Source organism: Urocampus carinirostris, chromosome 19 (assembly GCF_059441175.1).
Source record: "Urocampus carinirostris isolate Australia breed hairy pipefish chromosome 19, RoL_Ucar_1.0, whole genome shotgun sequence".
Lineage (NCBI taxonomy): Eukaryota > Metazoa > Chordata > Actinopteri > Syngnathiformes > Syngnathidae > Urocampus > Urocampus carinirostris.
The window spans coordinates 20,710,060-20,724,045 of NC_142367.1; the positions used below are offsets into that span (position 1 = coordinate 20,710,060).

General features: G+C 39.1%; 1 protein-coding gene across 4 annotated transcripts in view; it reads left to right on the plus strand.

Annotated features, from left to right (window-relative positions):
- The window catches only part of etv4 (ETS variant transcription factor 4), a 78,834-nt gene that overhangs the window by 63,391 nt on the left and 1,457 nt on the right, over positions 1 to 13,986 (plus strand). For all 4 annotated transcript variants that reach the window (XM_088323237.1, XM_088323239.1, XM_088323238.1 and 1 more), the window contains 6 exons: positions 5,566 to 5,698; positions 6,400 to 6,573; positions 6,642 to 6,970; positions 10,285 to 10,353; positions 12,492 to 12,539; positions 13,474 to 13,649. In XM_088323237.1, coding sequence (XP_088179363.1) covers positions 5,566 to 5,698; positions 6,400 to 6,573; positions 6,642 to 6,970; positions 10,285 to 10,353; positions 12,492 to 12,539; positions 13,474 to 13,649 — 929 coding nt within the window. The remainder of the gene's footprint in view (positions 1 to 5,565; positions 5,699 to 6,399; positions 6,574 to 6,641; positions 6,971 to 10,284; positions 10,354 to 12,491; positions 12,540 to 13,473; positions 13,650 to 13,986) is intronic.

Consider the following 13,986-nt stretch of genomic DNA (forward strand, 5'->3'; position numbering starts at 1 on the left):
AACGTTCTCTCGGAGGCTGAACTAGTAGATTACAAAGAAAAAAAAGATGGCAAGAGAAATAAGAGAAAGAGAAGGCAAGAAAAAGAGAGGGTGGGACAAATAGAGAGAATAGAGAAAGAGGGGGAGAGATTGTGAGAAACAAAAGATAAAGAGAAATAGTGAGAGGGGGAAAGAGAGAAAGAAATCCAAAGACAATTAGAAAGAGAGAAGTAGAGAAAAGAGGGGAGAAAGAGAGACTGGGAGAGAGAGCAGGGGAAAGCAAGAGAGAGAGAGAAAAGAAAGGAAAAAAGGAAAGAGAGCAAAAGAGGATAAAAAGACACCGGTAAAGGGACAAAGAGGAACAAAGAAAGAAAAAGAGTGAGTGAATTAGAGGGAGAGAGAGAAATAAATACAAGTACAGTGGGACTTTGCGGTTCCAAGTTGGCGGGTTCAGAGCTTCGCGGGTCTAAAAAATGATAATAATGAAATAAACATTTTAGTATTTTTGAAGGGGCGTCGCTACTTCGCGGATTTTCACTTTTCGCGGGTGGTTTTGGTCCCCATTAACCGCGATAACCTATGGATTACTGTACAGCGTTTGTGAGAGGCACCTGGCTTTGGTAACATCAAGTGGACATATTTCAACCTACAGCTCGTTTTTCTCTTGCGCTTCTCTGAGCGCTGTCTCGCGGGCTGGATTCAATCCCTTAGCGGGCTGCCTGTTTGACACCCCTGCCTTAACCATTTGAGTCATAGGGCTACCATTTCCTGTGGTGTGTCTTGGGCAAGTATAGCCTGGTGGCCCCCATCCCTTGGTATTAATTGCGTTGTTAAAATATTATGTATTAGCTCTTAACATGAACTACACAATAAAATCATGATGAATCACCCATACTGAGACCCAGCTACAGATGTGAATTTTTGGGCAAAAAAATCAGACAATTCTAAAAGAAATGACACTTTTATTTTTGAGTGTTAAAATGACTACTTAAAGTAGGTTACTTTTGTCTGCTTGTTTTGCTCAGGACATATTTTAGTCAACAAAACGAAATAAATATGATTTTGGTGGCGGTTATTGTTTAAAATTGGTTAGAATTCGTAATATCCAGACTGATTGACAAAATGAGATATGCTATTTTTTCCCAGCCTGAAATTTAATCAAAACAAAATGTCTGAGTAGCAAATCAGGTTATCAGTACACACAACAATGGTTGGGTGCCAGTATCAGGTGCCCTCTAGTGGCCACTGTTATTTGCCCGTTCATCAATTTTAGGCGTAGTATGGCGTTAGGATTTCCAGGTATCTAGATCAAGTCACAATTATTCGTATATGTCTTTTACCTATATTTTAGGTGATGATGTTTTGCAGTCTGTTAACAACTATTAAAAGGAGCAGGATGGAATTTTGTAGTGTTTTTTTTTTTTACATTTACTGACTTGTCATTTTTGCAGCCTCAGTCAGTGTGAGTAGAAATAGGTGCATATCTTCAATATAGCCTTTCTCTCTTTGGGTTTGGGTTGGCGTTTGGACTCTACTTGATGCAGTCCTTTTTTCTTTCACCATTTTCATGTAAAGGTGAAAAATAGAAGGAAAATATGCGGGAACGAGCATGACTCTCCAGCATTTCCCACCACCCCCCATTCTTCTTACGTAATGTGTTCTGCCTCGAACAGTCTTGCTAAAAGTGAGATAAAGGCAAATACAGCATAAGTGCTCTTTGAACTGAGTTGGGCATTGTTTTCAAGTCATGAACACATACTGAATAGAGAAAATATGTAAATGTCAGCTTTTTTAAGGACACCTCAAACAATGTTCTCCAGTTTTGAGAGTATCCGTTAGTAAAATTCCTATCGAACATCCTTAATGATGTCTCGTGCGTATCATAAAAGCAAGATGCCATAAAGACACAGAGGATACCATTGGGTATGGATTCCGCTACGTAAAAGAAATACAAATATGAATACCTCATGTTCGACCCTTTCTCTGGGTTTTTTTTTCATTTCCTCATGCTGGTGTTTTTGAGGTTTTCCTTGCTCTCATGTGGGTTTTAGTTTAGGGGATGTTGTAATTGTAGTCTTTGAGATCAAGGGCTTAACAAATAAACACGACTAGACTTGACCATTGTATCGGTATTTCTTGCTCCCAGTCGGAACTTTCTTGACTTGAAATTATCCTTCTGTTGGAGTTGGTACCGTTTAAAGTCACTCCCGAGTCAAAATCCTTTGTAGGGATTCCCTCATGGTACTTGGGGAAGGAAGTGGCACTAAAACAATGTCGCTACTAAGTTGCATTATCTCAAAAGTATCTCCTCCAAAACAATGGCACGCTCTTTCACTTTCTGGGCCATACATTCTTTTTGTGAATGAAGCGCAGCGTGCAGTTATCTGCGCGTGTACACGCCCTCGGGGATTCCAGACGTGCGCATGAATGGACGGCGCCCCTCCCCCGCCACAGCTGCCGCTGTTTACCCTGCCGGGACCAGAAAAACATCCTGTGCGCGTCCCGGGGCCCCTCGCATAATAAACACCAGCCCTCGGCACGGCGGGAAGCCTCACTTTGGATGTTTTTTCTTTTACGGGTGTGCGCGTTAGAAAGTAACCGCCCACTTATTCCACCGCAGCCTTGATTGACGGCTCGGATCTCCGTATTATTCGATGTATATGTTTGTATGCGTTGCGCTGAACGTCAACATCTGGACGCAAAGAGGGATGGAATCGTACAACCGACAGATAGCGTTAAGCCGTATAATTTCCTCATTATGCAAACTTCTCAAAATTCAGTTGTAAGGGGTCTGGTATATTATGTGCAGAGTTGCATTCATTTTACCTGTGGTGTTCCGCAGGGTTCAGTACTTGGCCCTCTTCTTTTCAGCATTTACATGCTTCCATTAGGTGATATTATTCGCAAGTATAATATCAGCTACGCAGATGACACTCAACTTTTTCTTCCGATGGAGGAATCTGCCACACTAAACTTGAAATTTGGAGGCCTGCCTCACTGAGATAAAAGAATGGATGCCACTCAACTTCTTGCGCTTTAACTCTGAAAAGACTGAAATGTTAGTTATGATCCCAAGAGCCAAGAAGAGATCCGCAGGTTCGAGAGTGTTCTCGAATCGGGCCCCGGTGCAGTAGAATGCTCTTCCCCCTGAGATTCGATCTGCAACCTCAGTGGAAATGTTTAAATCTAAGCTTAAAACACACTTTTATAGCATATATTTCAGAATGAACCCATGGTAGAAATTTTTAAGGCATTGTAATATACCCAACTAACATGGAGCTTCAGCTGATGGGGTGCTGTGTTGTAAGGAATTAGTTGAAATTGTAACAAACAGGGTACTGTGAATGTAAGTGTTCAAATGGGGGTGTGCTGTACAGGTATTCATCTTGATGGCTGATTTTACATATATTAACAGGAATAAGTTGGGCCATTTCTAAGACTTTATACGAAAGGGCAACAGGCGGTCAATCATAGACGTGGGTTCAAGCCCATTTCCCTGACCAGGGACTTAAGTCTTAAGCCATCTACAATTCAAGACACCCACAGACACATCGTCGAACCATTTTGATACAAAACGCTGTACAAGCGTGTAGATCACATGTGCAATGTTTGTGGTACAAAGATGGCCGGGTCTCGACAGGCAGCCACAGGCTGTCGTCTGCCTCATATTCTGATTGGCTGAAAGGAGCGCTGTAGGATGTATGACATTTCTCTTTGAGTGTGCAGAGTTGGCACTCAGCCGTGACGTTTGCCTTGGTGGCAGTCGTGTTTAGCTTTGAGGAAGTTTGCTGTTGCGTCTGCAAGGGTTTAAGCGAGACTTTGGCCGAGAATGTGTTCAGGGTGTAGAACGGTGCTCAAATGTGAATACCTTCCATTTGTGTGTTGTTGTATTGCAATTTTAAATTTCTTGCAGGGATTAATAAATCTTTTTGATAAATCACAAACCAGACCAACCTGCTGCGTCGGAATGAAAGTTGCTTTGTCAATTTACGCTCTTAAAATCAATTGTGTTGAAATAAAAAAACCCAGTTAGGGTCGAGAGTAGGATTGATTTCTTGGTCCACAGAAATAAAACAACCTCATTTTGTTAGAGATAAGTTATAAAAATGTAATTTCTTACCAAACAACCTCCAAAGTAGTTAGATATAAGTCTCCAAAAATGGGGTACGAGGAATTGGGGCGTTGTTTTAGTACTAATCTGAAAGAATTGGGTTGCAATATATTGTAAAATTCATTTACATTAAACAACCCCTTAAAACAAGGTCATTTAGTCCAAAAGTCTGGTTTCTATTGAACAGTAAGATTAAAATAGCGATAGTATTGTTGCCGAAATCCTTATATTAAGGTATTAGTACTACATATGGTTTGCTTTGTAGTGGCCATTTTAACAATTATGATCTACAATTTAAATGTATTTCTTTAACTGTAGAAAAATGGATATTTTTGGACATTTTTGGCATGATATTGTTGCCGATATCCTTATATTAAGGTAACAGTAGTAGAAATCCGCTATCGGTACGTTTGCTCACGAGGGACATTTTACAATCAGGATGTACTTGTTTTTTTTTTTTATATGTGGAAAAATATATATTACTTCCTGCCAATGTCCTTTTATTGCAATTTTTTTAAGCCCAGTATTTCAATTTTGGTGTGATTTTCGATTTTAAAAGAAAAGCGATTTTTCTCTGCTAGTTCTGTTCGAGAAATCAATCATATTGACGTGATTTCAGCTTAAAGCCACAGTGTGTAATATTTGACCACCAGATGGCACTGTGTTGCGAGTGCCAGTGTGCCTGGGCAAACATGGGGGGGACTTCAGTGACGATTCCACTGTGTAAAATAAATTAAAAAAAAATATATATACACATTTCTTAGATAAAAAATAACACTGGTGTGATAGTTTTGCCTAGTATTCAAATGAATGTTTTTTGGGTTTTTTTTATAATGAAGTATTTTTTTGTACCACTAGGAAGGCCTAAGTATTACCAAGAGTTCCCTTAAAAAACAAGAAACGGTGCCCCCGTCTCGGACGCATTGTTCAGGTTGCTGTCTGCTCACACTATGTGGCACAGTGCTGCTTGCGTCACCTTGATAAAACATGCTTCTGATTGGCTGTTAAGACCCGAACCGTGACTGTTCTGATTGGCCTCACAAACCCAGAACTAGAAATTTCCATTGTCTTGCGATAACACAATAGCACTACGTCACATCGCAGTATCGATTTTAGTTCATCGTGAAACCCTCCTTTGCTCCTTGGTTGCTATTTTACAATCAGGATCTACATTTTTAGAATGGGAATTTTGGCAATGTCATTCATTTGATGGCGTTTTAACCCAGAGTATTGTGTGGATATCAGTAGCCATTAAAATACATTTTCTTGAAGTGAGTCATTTTACGTGCTAGTGGTATCGGTATGTTTTAAGAGTTAAGAGGTGGTATCGGTCTGAATAACAAATTGGCATTGTGCTTCCCTATTTAAGTCATATCATTGAAATCCATTTTTAAAACGCTTTAAATATCTTTCACTGGTTTTAAAAATGTGCTCCTTTCGGAGCTTCTCACTAATTGCGTGTCTGGTGTCGCCAGCGGTGGCTTTCCACAGTCCGCCCGTCACCATCAAGAAGGAACCGCGGAGTCCCGGTTCGGACCCCAGCCAGTCCTGCAGCCACAAGCCCAACTTTGCCTACGCCGCCAACGGAGAGCAGTGCCTTTATGCCAGGTGGGCATCGCCGCGGGTACCGCAAATTCCGGATTTCAATAGGTTAAAGCCGCATGAGACAATTCTAAAACACACAAAATGTGAACAGTGTATAGTAATTTTAATTTTATGGGGCATTAATTTGTGCTTCTGATTTTTAGTCCGTACAGTTCGTTGAGTCTTGTTTTAGAATGTTTTTGTCACACTACTGCGTATATGTATATGCCAGTTTAGATTGACAGCTGAGGACAGTATCTGCAAACAAGTGTCTTGACAGCAACACAATGTGTTAGTTTTCATTACTGGACATTTCCCTGCTAATTCTGCCAAAATCCCAATGTTACTCCCATCTATTCATGCGCATCACTTATCAGATGACAAAGCAGTAGGCTACCGAAGGGAGTCAGTTCTTCACTTTGACATTCAAAGTACCTGGCAGAAATCGCATCGTGTGCCCTTACAATACGTTGTTTAACTTAAACAGCCGGATATCACCGGTCTGAACCCGCTATCTGAGGTGACATGCCAGAGGTGGGTAGCACAAACTGCTGCTGCTGACAAACTCGTGAAAACAAAAAAGGCGAAGGTGCATTGTATTGTAAGCAGCAATGTTTTAAAAGTAGAAAAAAGTAGCGTATTGTCTGGAATTTATGCTATTTTTGATCTTGTCAAGAGAATATCCGGGATTATGTGGAGGTTTACGAGTTGTGTGTCTTCCGCAGTGCCTATGAGCAGAAAAGGGGGGCAAAGCGGCCCTGCCCGGGCACCCCCATGTCACCCATGCAACAGCATTACTCCCCAAAACCGGCGGCAGCGGGGCGACCCGACGCCGGGTACATGAACCCGGCCGCCGCGTCGCAGCCGCTGCCTAGCAACACGTATCCCCTCAACGCTAGGTAATACCGCCGACAACATTTAGTGTGGATTTTACGTTGGCACTTATTGTTTTGTCTTTCCCTTCTAGATATCAGGGCCCGTCAGGAGACCCCATGTGCCCCCAGTTCCCCGGATCCTCGCAGGCCTTCCAGCGGATGTCCTCCGCCCCGGCCGGGAACGGCGGCGGGCCGGGAGGAGGCGGAGCTTACCATCGGCAGCACTCGGACCCTTGCGTGCCCTACCTGCAGCAGAGCTTCAAACAGGAATATGTGGACCCCCTCTATGAGCGGGCGGGTCATGTGGGGGTGCACGGCCGTGGACCGCTGCCCCACGGTGCCCAACACCCGCACCAGCACAGGTTCCCACCGGCGCACATGATGGTCAAGCAGGAGCCCACTGACTTCAGCTATGACGCAGGTGAGGAGCAAACACACCAAAAGAGCCGCAATCGTTTGAAAGCCTTATATAAGCCTTATAAGTAAAGAACCAGATACAGTGGTACCTCCTAATACAAGGGGGTTCCGGATACAAAGTCAAAAATACAGTACAGTAAGTAGGCAGTGTCATTCGTTCTACCTGGCAAAACCGTATGCGTGAATCCAAAAATTGTCAAAATTCCATAAAGTCTCGGAATTTGTGGAAAGGAATCACCCAGAAAAAGCGTTGACAAGTCAAGCTATCGTTCATGGCTGCCTCGCGTATTTCCGACGGATTGTCAAAAGCCTCAAAAGCATACATCTCTGGATCGGTTTTTCAAGCAACACGAGGTCTTTTTTTCTTTGTTTTCTTTTATTATGTGCCTCTTTTTATCTTCGTGTGGTAATTTAATTTTAAGATGTATTTGTTTCATGTTCCAATAATCATACTTTGCGGGGCTTGAAATGGGTTAGCGCATTTACACTCAAAAGGCGTCTCGACTTACAAATGTCCCAGGTTACAAAGCTACTCCCGGATAAAAAAAAAAAAAAGTAAAGGGACCACTGTACTTTATGTATATTCATTGAAAAACGTCTAGAATGTCTGTGTCCTGTCTGTCCTACAGAAACCATATGTTTTCCCATTATTCAATACGTTTTAAAAAGTACTAGGTAGCTGCTGGTTGCCAACCCCTAGTCTAAATATAATTAAGTCAAAAGTCCTTTCACCAAAAACTACATTTCCCACGATGCCTGTCATCTGATACCCGCAAAGTGACTGCTCAGGATCACCACACACATCAATGCCAAAGAGTGGAGTTGAGAAACCATATCATCCAACAAATGTCCTAGATTTCGTTTCTAATGTGTATATGTGAAGTGACATTATTTTCAAAGCTAATGTCTCATGTGTAATGAGTTGTTTTACTTTAAAGGGACAGTGTGTAATTTCTAGTGCTCCTTAGTGGTACAAAAACTTTCATTCAGTTAAAAAAAAAAGAATAACTCAAATACTCTGCAATAATACATAAACTACCATACCAATGTTCATTTTTATAAAACTTGTATTTCTTTTACACAGTGGAATCCATAATTAGGTCGCCGACATGTTTGTCTGACTTCCTGCCTCAATGCTGTGCTGTGTGGCACTGGCCCTTGCTCGCACAAGACAAAACAGTGCCATCTAGTGGTCAAATATTACACACTGGTACTCTAAACTGTAGTTACATTTATTTACACTTATACCAGGCCCCTCAATAGAACTTAGTTATAAAATTAATATTTTTTGAACGTAATAACTGTTTTGCTTGATAATTTTTCTTGAATTTTTTATTTTCTTTTGTACCCTTTTTGATAAAACATTTTTTTAGCTGTCAGTGGTTGATAGATAGATAGATAGATAGATACTTTGTTCATCCCCGAAGGGAAATTCACATTTAATGTTTGAAGCAAAAATTTTGGGGGGAATTAAATCATAACGTAAAACAAGGTGTTAAAAGGTTAACACAATAAGTTGAGTTAATATGTATAATCTAGAATGAATTAATATTGAATACAATTGAAAATGTTTTTATTTAGTTATGAAAAAAATGTGAGCCAATATATGTAAAAAAATTCATAATAAAAAGGTAGGATTTTTATTTACTTCTATATTTTTTTCTTTTATTGTAATGAACAGTAGTTCATTACAAGTAGTATTCCTATAAAATAAGAGGTTTTAAATGAATGCATAGGAAGATGAATGCATCCATTTTTAAGATACGTCACTTTCCACAATGATAAAAACGTTTTCCTCTCCCCCTGACGGTTCCTTTTTATCCTTTCGATTTAGTCGCGCACACGAAAGCTTTGAGTATTTGCACTGGTGAAAAATGAAAAGCTACACGTCGATGATAAGAAATATCCTAATGAGGGGAAAAAACACGTCCCCCCCTTCGTCTTCACCAGCCGCGGAACAAAATGTCCACGAAAGAGCAAACTTTTCCCCCGTCCGCCCCTCCCCTCTCCACGGATACGCCAGGAAAAAAAACGAAAAAGTCCTCTCGCACCTTCCTTTCCTTTCCCTCCTCCCTCCCTGGAGGCGGTGGAGGAATTTCATTGAGAAAATGGAGGGCAGAGGAAAGACTAGAGTCCCCCGGCGGAGGAGGCCGGGGTATCGCCTTGCAGCGGGCGGCTCCCTTCAGCTGCGGCAAAAGCCCATCAAGTCATAATGGAAAAATGAGTGCGGTCGCGGTAACCCGAAGCTTTCGGGAGGAGGGGGTGGCGGTTTCTGAACAACAAGCTGCTGACGCGAAGCAGACCTTCCGTGCTATACTGAATCGAGTCGAATATGGAGGTTCCCAAGAAATACTCCTCGTACTTCTTGATTCCCATTTGCCGATCCTGCAGCTGAACCTTTAGTGTTTGTTGTGCTGTTTTTTCTCAAGAGTCAGCAACTATTTGGAGTGGGGGGTACAAAAATTAAAATTAGCCGAGGGGCCAATAACAGAGAGCATTTTTTTTCCATTTATGAATAAATATACATGCGGGTATCATGGTACATGGTATATTTCGTTGTTTGTATTGAAAGAGATTAGTTTCATCCTATTGGTTTTCATTTAATATATTAGGTGTTTTAAGCACTACATTTATGTTAATTGTCATGGTAATTATTTTAGTACTGGTTTACTATTGCTATAGTGATTCGGCACTCAGGTATTTGAGTAGTTTTGTAGTATTACTGAAGTTGTTTGTAGTATTTTTGCATCGTTACTGCAATAGTATTGTAGCGTTTCTCCAGTAGTATTTTTGTTGAATTTTTGTAATATTTAACCCATCATATTTCTGTAGTGGTATTTTTTGTAATAGTAATACTGTAGTGGTACTTTGGTAGTAATTCTGTAGAAGTATTTTTGAAGTATTTATATAGAAGAATTTTTGTAGTATTTGTCATTATATTTCTGTAGTGGTATTTTTTTGTAATAGTATTACTGTAGTGGTACCTTTGGTAGTTATTCTGTGGAAGCATTTTGAGGTATTTCTATAGAATAAATTTTGGAGTATTTCCATAGTAGTATCTTTGTAGTATTTCCATGGTATTTTTGTAGTATTTAAGCCATCGTGTTTCTGTAGTGATATTTTTTGTAATAGTATTACTGTAGTGGTACTCTGGTCGTAATTCTGTAGAAGTATTTTAAAGTATTTCTACAGAGGAATCGTTGTAGTATTTCGAAAATTGGAATTCCTGTGGTAGTTCTGTAGTATTTAGGCCTTCATAATTCTGTTGTGGTCCAATTTGTCCATTTCATTGATTGTCATTCATTTGTACTACTGCAGATGTGTCAGGATGTTCTTCTATGTACCACCACAGCGAAGCGTACCCCAACCCCCAGCCAGCCCCCGAAGGTAAGATCTGTTTTGCAACCTAGATCTTGTAGAGAACTTAAAATCTGCCCAAAAAGTGATTTAGTTTTGTTACTCATTTACTTCAAATGACGTCTATAGCAGACGGCAGAAATGTACCTAAAGGGACACTTTTTGATATTTGACCACCTGCCGTGCTGTGCAACAAATACGAATATAAATGGCGCAGACTAAAAGTGACCAAACCACACTCTATTACTTCTTATTGGACCGTTTTGGGGTACCCGTAGCAGCAAGGTGTAAAATCCCTTTAGGTGAGGCACATGTTATGTAAAGTAAATGCAAACTATTGCTTAAAGAAATGCACGTTTTTAAGAGTTTGTGTATTGATGTTATTCCTCACATCAATATTGTAGATAGTCTTCCATCCCTGCGCTACATTTTTGGAATATATACATTTTAAAAGAGAGCAGATTTTCCCGGTATTTTGACCTTTTTTAGATAAATAGCATTGCCAGTAGCAATATTCTATTATAAATGTATTTTTGATAATAATTTAGGATGAATAATATGAAATAAAACAATCTTTGCGCTTTGCTAACATTCCTTCCATGAAAAAAGAAACAATGGAAATGCGTCTTTTTCGAGTAGTAGTGACAAATTAATAATTGTAGTTATCAATGTTTTTTTTCTTGTTGCCTTGATGGTTGCTTGGAGACAGACTAACTAAATAACGCAATTTTCTGAGTACTACAAAATCAAGCAATATTGATTTTTACATCAAAAATGTTGATTGTTACAATTACATTATATATATATATATATATATATATATATATATATAAAATCACAAAATATTAACCAGTTATATTATCAAATTTGTATTTTAATGTCATTAATATGACACCAAAATAAACCCCTGAAGAAAGAATTTGACCATAGTGGACGTTTAGTTAACTTTAATTCCTTATCCGAATGGTGAAAACTGCAAAGTACATTACAATGCATTTAGTCTATGTGCCAATAAGTTCACAACAATAAAGTACATCAACCTAACATCTGTCAAAACTATTCAAATATATTTTTGTTTATACATCATATAAATACTTTGAGGAACTTAAGGCTTTGCATGGATGGAGAAAGATTAGAACATGCGCGCTATATAAATGCAGACTACTTGTCCTGTCAGCCCGTGTGTAATTTAGAGATCAAAGTGCAGAAAGTGACACAAAAAAACTGGAAATAGTATTATTTCACGATATTTTTGGACTTGGAGCATATAAACACAAAACCTCTTTGCATAACACTTCTTAACTTGCATCATTTTTTTAGTCTTGTATATCATTTTAAACACAGTAATTTACTTATTACACAAAAACCATTGTCTCAAGGACAACAAAGTTATTTATATCGCAGTTATTTATTCGAGTGATATTATTGTCTTAAGAAGCACTTTCAACCTCAAAATGGCGCTGTATTTTCCAGATCTAAATTCCATTCTCAAACAGAATTTTTAGTATTTGGTAGCTTCTTTATTGTCATTTTGGTTGTGTTCAGATTAGCCAAACCTTCTAGCATTAGCCTCTTCCTGTTCAGCCTGATCGAAGTTGTTCATGCAGGGTTGCTGCAGAGCCTTGAAAAGTCTTAAAAGGCATTGATTTCATTATTCTAAAAATAAGGCATTTAAATCTTAATCCACATTTTTAAGATTCATATTTGTTTGAGCTAAAAATATTTATCAAATGTCTTTTTTTCTTGATAATTCAGCGATTTACTTTGCTGGCAACATCGTCTGACCACGATAACAGGACTATCAAAACAGTGATGTGGTTTCAGTCGGTTGTGTGTCTTGGGTCTACCCACAATACAAATAGCAACTTGGGACAGAAGTGTTTGGATTGGACCATGGCAATTTCATAAGAAGGGGGCTGAAAAGCTAAAAGCAACTAAAACCGTATTCATGGGTTTTCTGTCGACTTGGTCTTAAACTTGATTTCAAAAGGCATGAAGTCTTTCATTTAACTCGTCTTAAACTCTAGGAACGCTGTCACGAGTGGTGCATCTTTCAAAGGTTCTATTGTCTGGAAATCTCCGCTCCCTTTTTATTTGAAATGCTCAAGCGCTCTTCAGAGTTGTTTGCCGTTACACAATCTCACGCAAATGTTCTCGTTGTCGCCTAGGTTACGGCTTCGAGAGCGATTCTCGCGTGGTCCCGGAGAAGTTCGAAGGTGAGTTCTCACTCAGCAGGGAAGGCAATTGGCGCTGGCGTCTGCCCCTTTTCGTTTTGTGGGCTTCTCGCGTTTCCATTTTTGCTTTAAGAGGGTAGCGGCATCCTCAGTGATTGTACACAACGTATAAGACAAATTTTTCACTTAAACCAGAAACTAACAGTTCAGGGCATAGTATTGAGCTTAGCAGCAACTCTTAAAAAAAGGTACATATAAACTTGAATACAATTAAAATTTCAATACAACTAAAATGACTTAAATTAACCTAAACACAAAAAGTACAGGGATTTTTCAGACTTGGACAGTATCTCCCTGTTAGTCACTATGGATAATTTATAAAGTATTAATATATAAACTAAATAACCCAGTTTTAAATATATTTAATTAACCTATCAAATTCCCAAGTATTGCTGTCACTAGTTGATCAGAATGTAAATAAAGAGAAGTTACCAATGAATTTGAGCTTGTAAGGAGAATAAGAGTGAACAGTAGAAACCACTCAAGCTGTACATTATCCAGCCTGTTCTCAAGGTTAGACCTTTATAAAATCTTCCAGGCTTCATAAAGTAGCTCAAGCCTAAAGAGTGTGGAAATTAAAGAATCGCCGCAGCGGTCATACGTAGAACAAGTTACATTTTATTGTAAGTGCTTAATGATCATAATAAGCGAACTAGCATTATTCTTCATTGCAAGTGAAGTAAAAAAAAAATGTAGCATTCTTCTTTTGCAAGCCATATAAAAGAAAAGCAGGTTGCCAGGTCTGATATTAATTTAGAAAAATCAATGGTTAACATTATTCTTCCTTGATATGTTTCACGGTATAGTGTATATATAATATATGATTAATACTTAAAAGCATAAGGAAGAATACAAACTATGAAGACTCAGTGACTGAAATAAACAACCCTGGCCACCGTCTTGTGCCCTTTTTCAGCTGAGGTGAAACAGGAAGCGGGCAGTGGTGTTTTTCGCGAGGGGACACCTTACCAGCGGCGAGGGTCTCTGCAGCTGTGGCAGTTCCTGGTAGCCCTGCTGGACGATCCTGGGAATGCGCACTTTATCGCTTGGACAGGACGTGGGATGGAGTTTAAGCTCATCGAGCCTGAAGAGGTAAGACTGCCATTCACACCCTGTCTTGCAGGATGCTGAAATACTATGTGAGCTAGAGTTGCATAAAAGTAAAAAGTTTAAATGCACCTTATGAAATCTGGTTTCACCTCTAAAATAATAATTACACATGATAATCATCTTAGATATTTTTAGGGCTGATAACACCTTAAAACATTTTATAGTAGACAAATTAAAAGTACAGGACATATAATTAGGCTTAGGAATAACTTGTAAAAACACAAAAAGCTAAATAGGTTTTTATATAATAGATTAATAAAATATGAATATAACCATGGCCTAAATAAGCATAAAACAAAAAGTACATCACATTTAAATG